Here is a 3,491-nt window from a genome sequence, read left to right on the forward strand (position 1 = left end):
CATCTCCGGCACTCGAAGAAGGAGAAGGAGGACACAATATCGCTGTGTTCCGGGAGCAATCCACAGCAAGAGGCACCTGGACTGCAAAAGACCTGCTTGTGGTGACCTGCACAACCTCCTGTCTCTACTTTGGAACCTGGGAAAGTCTCTTGGGCCATAACAAAGGGCTCGTTAAACCTCTCGACTTGAGAGTGCTGCCAAGAAAGGTGTCCGAGCAGGATTTGGCCCCAGCATTCCTGTGTCATCCAGCAGGACGCAGGGTGCTACTGGCCCTCTGGGACCGAGCAGCAGAGGACGGAGATCTGGCTCTAGCTTTACACAGCCAGGGCTCTTGAGCAAGCTAGAGCAGGACAGGTAATTCAGCCTGGACAGTCCTAACTCAGTTCCTGAAGGGTCAGCCAAGACGGCAGTCAGCACGTTTGCTCTGGTCATACTTACAGTCAGCAGCAATAATGCCAGATTGAGAGGGATGCCACGCGGCTCCCCTCCTTGTCGGTCTTGAGCCGGGAGCCCACAAGGGAAATAAATTGGTCTGGGGAGGGGGTCTGCAGGGGAGAAGAGCAAACCTCAGTGCCCTCAGCACTCCTTGTTCTCATCCCCCCCTCCAGGGTTTGGCACAGTACAGGGAGGTTCGAAGGAAACCCCCGTGTCACTCGAAGGCCCCTCTCCTTACCGAGCAGGCGGAGACAGTAGAACAACTTGACCTGGTTCTCTGATCCCGGCAGCTTGGCGATATCACACACCTGTGGGAAGAAGGGAAGGGATTCTCTACAGTCCCAGATGGGTGCAGATGAAAGTGTGGAATGGATCCTGAACTCCCACTGTCTAGAGTCCTTTTGAGTCCCAGAAGACATCACTGCTATCACAGCAAGAGCCAAGAACTCAAAGGTCCAGACCATAAGCAAGAGGGGACCCTGATTTCCAAGTCCCTTTAGCAACACGGCTGCTCTTGGCTGGACTCGCACCACAGGGTTGATTGCTCTGGTCCTGACTCGCTAGGACAAAGGGATTTGAATGGACCCTCCCGTCAGCTGAGCTGGACTGAGGGAGACAAGGAGGCCACCACCATTTTCTTCGTCTTGGGCAAGCAGAGAGGTTGCCAGCAGAGTAGGGCTTGGCACTGCCATCAGCTGGGTCTGTCTGGGTAATGGGACTTGGACCTATGGGATGAGCGGTACAGAATCAACCTCCCCTTACCTGGGTGTGCAGGGCAAAGCAGATGCTCTTGAGTTTCCCATCAGGGAGAGAGACCTCAAAATCATAGGCCACCTCCAAGATCTGGCTCAGACTCTGCAACAGACGGTGAAAGTCAAAGGGAGGGTTAGAGAGGAGAACCATGGAGTAAGCAAGAGCAGAAAATTAGTGAGTGAGAAAAAATACCTCTCTGCCCCATGCTTATTATTGCTTCGGAGCTAGAAGTTTCCACATCTGCAACTCTGACCACACCACACTGCGCTGTTTGAGCCCCTGCCCAGTACCCTGAATACACCCCACCTGGATTACCATTCTCCGGAGATTCAGATTCCTTCCAAAGGATGCCAGGAGGAGAGTGGGTCCCACAGCCCACAGGTGTCATAGGCCCCAAAACTGACCGCAGAGTCAGGACCAGCCAGCATCTGCCCACACAGCCCCAGGGACACAGGACAAGGGAGCACAGAGCTGAAGTGGGATTCTCCCCTGGGGTAAACCTGTGCTGCCTCAGGGGGCTGCCCAGGTGCAAACAAAGACAGAGTGCAGCCCGTCTCACGCAAGAGACACGCTCCACAGGCATAACCACTGTATAACATGCTCCACTTCCATAACCCATAGCAGGGAGCCCCAAATCTCCATGCTTTAAACTGCCAGGCCCTCACCATAATCCCTGCCAAGCCCAGAGGAAGCAGAGCAAAACTCATCTGGAAGGAGTGGTCTGGTAGTTCATTTCTTTTGTCTCCCCTTATCAGACTTCCCAGAAAATGGAAGCAGCATTCCCATCATAGCCATGATCTACAGATCCGGCTGCTGTGAGTTTAGCCCCAAAGGGTAGGCAAGGTCGATCCGCTAAAGGGTCTTGAACTGCACCAGGAAAGCCCTGAGAGCTATGGAGTTCCTAGGGCAAGTCATACACGCACAAATGTGTGCCAGTGCGCACACCCACGCATAGAAACAAAAGCCAATGCTGGTTTCCCAGGTCGCGTCTCACCATGGTGACATGAAGATTGTCGACCCCTCCCTCGTATTGTTGCAGGAGACAGGGGAGCCTCTCAAAAACAGTATTGCGATGCCTCTCATGGTGGAGAAGGAGGCCTATTGCGGGTCCCAGAGCCTTGACCGCAGCCTGCTGCAGCTGCAGAGAAGAAAGGCAGGACTAAGTCCCTCCAACAGACTTTCCAGGAGGTTGCTCTGGGTCAGGAAGAGGCACAGCTTTTCTCCTTCTCAGGTCAGCAGTGTCCTTGGTCCGTCATTGGACTAGCCCTGTCTGCATGGTTCCCATCTACGGCAGCTGCCAGGGGCCGTGGGATATGGCCCTGAGGCTGGCTCCCCACTGTGCTGATTTGCCCAGATTCATGCGCAGAGAGAGCAAATTCCTCCTTGTTGCCATCCCCCTGGACACTGAAGGAGTCATGCCCGGAAGATGCTTCCCCCTATCCCAGAGTTCACTGGCATCCTTTAGTGCATACAACTGCACGCTGCCTGTGGGCAGAGCAGATTCTCAGACATATGATATGAGCCCCAGAGACTGGGTCTTCCCTGCCAGGACTGCACAGACAGGCAGAAATAGGGAAACATGACAGCTGTGCTATGGAGCTAGAAAGACAGCAGCCCTCACCTCCAGGTCCTCGCTTGTCAGCCAGCTGCTGCTCATGAAGTTAAAGAAAGGGAGCACATGAAAACCATAGTCGGCTGCCCGACAGCTGGGGAACGGGCTCTCGTCCCCGACGTGGAATTTCAGGTTGGCAGCCCGGGCAAAGCCTTCCACAACTGCAGAGGGGGAGAAAAGACAAGACGTTTGCACAGGAACATTGGAGTGAGGTGCTGCAGGACATGCAGGCCTGGTGGTCATGGCAGTGTCCCGGCAGCCTCTGTGCTGCTCAGGGCAGATGAAGAATTTGGGACAGGTGAAGCATGCACCATGGGCTATAACTTGGATTCAATCTGCTCCATCTGCCCCAGGACCTAGGGGCAGCTCCAGCCTCAGTGATGGCTCCTAGGAAATGCTCTGCAAGAGTCATGAAGGGCCCAATCCTGCTCACAGCTCAGAGCCTCCAGCAAGCCCAGGGAGGGACGGTTCTCCACTTGTGGTTGCATCAGGCCCAGGAAGTGCAGTGGAGGCCCCGCTTACCAGTGTGGGACACTCCAGTAGGACCCAGGCTCTGTGTTAGGCCCTGGGTGCCCAGTGGGGGCACCTGCAGGAGGGGCTGGCACTCACCTCCACATAGCGCCTGCTTCATCTGGTCGGTCTCCACCAGCCTCAGCACAAAACGCAATTTGCTGAGCGTCAGCACAAGGAA

The 3,491-nt window shown here is 55.2% G+C and overlaps 2 protein-coding genes across 2 annotated transcripts in view; both read right to left on the reverse strand.

The window, feature by feature from the left end:
- The window catches only part of LOC102385215 (maestro heat-like repeat-containing protein family member 2B), an 18,904-nt gene extending 17,566 nt beyond the window's left edge, over nucleotides 1-1,338 (reverse strand). The window contains exon 1 of the mRNA XM_025211692.1: nucleotides 1,198-1,338. Coding sequence (XP_025067477.1) covers nucleotides 1,198-1,338 — 141 coding nt within the window. The remainder of the gene's footprint in view (nucleotides 1-1,197) is intronic.
- Nucleotides 1,339-2,089: 751 nt separating this feature from the next.
- LOC112551324 (maestro heat-like repeat-containing protein family member 2A) lies at nucleotides 2,090-3,488 on the reverse strand (the record flags this gene model as incomplete). The annotated part of the gene is made up of 3 exons (XM_025211693.1): nucleotides 2,090-2,326; nucleotides 2,810-2,961; nucleotides 3,410-3,488. Coding segments are annotated over 3 exons (468 nt in total), but the record flags the coding sequence as incomplete, so codon positions are not given.
- Between the last annotated feature and the right edge of the window lie 3 nt (nucleotides 3,489-3,491).

This window comes from Alligator sinensis, unplaced genomic scaffold, assembly GCF_000455745.1.
Source record: "Alligator sinensis unplaced genomic scaffold, ASM45574v1 scaffold554_1, whole genome shotgun sequence".
NCBI lineage: Eukaryota > Metazoa > Chordata > Crocodylia > Alligatoridae > Alligator > Alligator sinensis.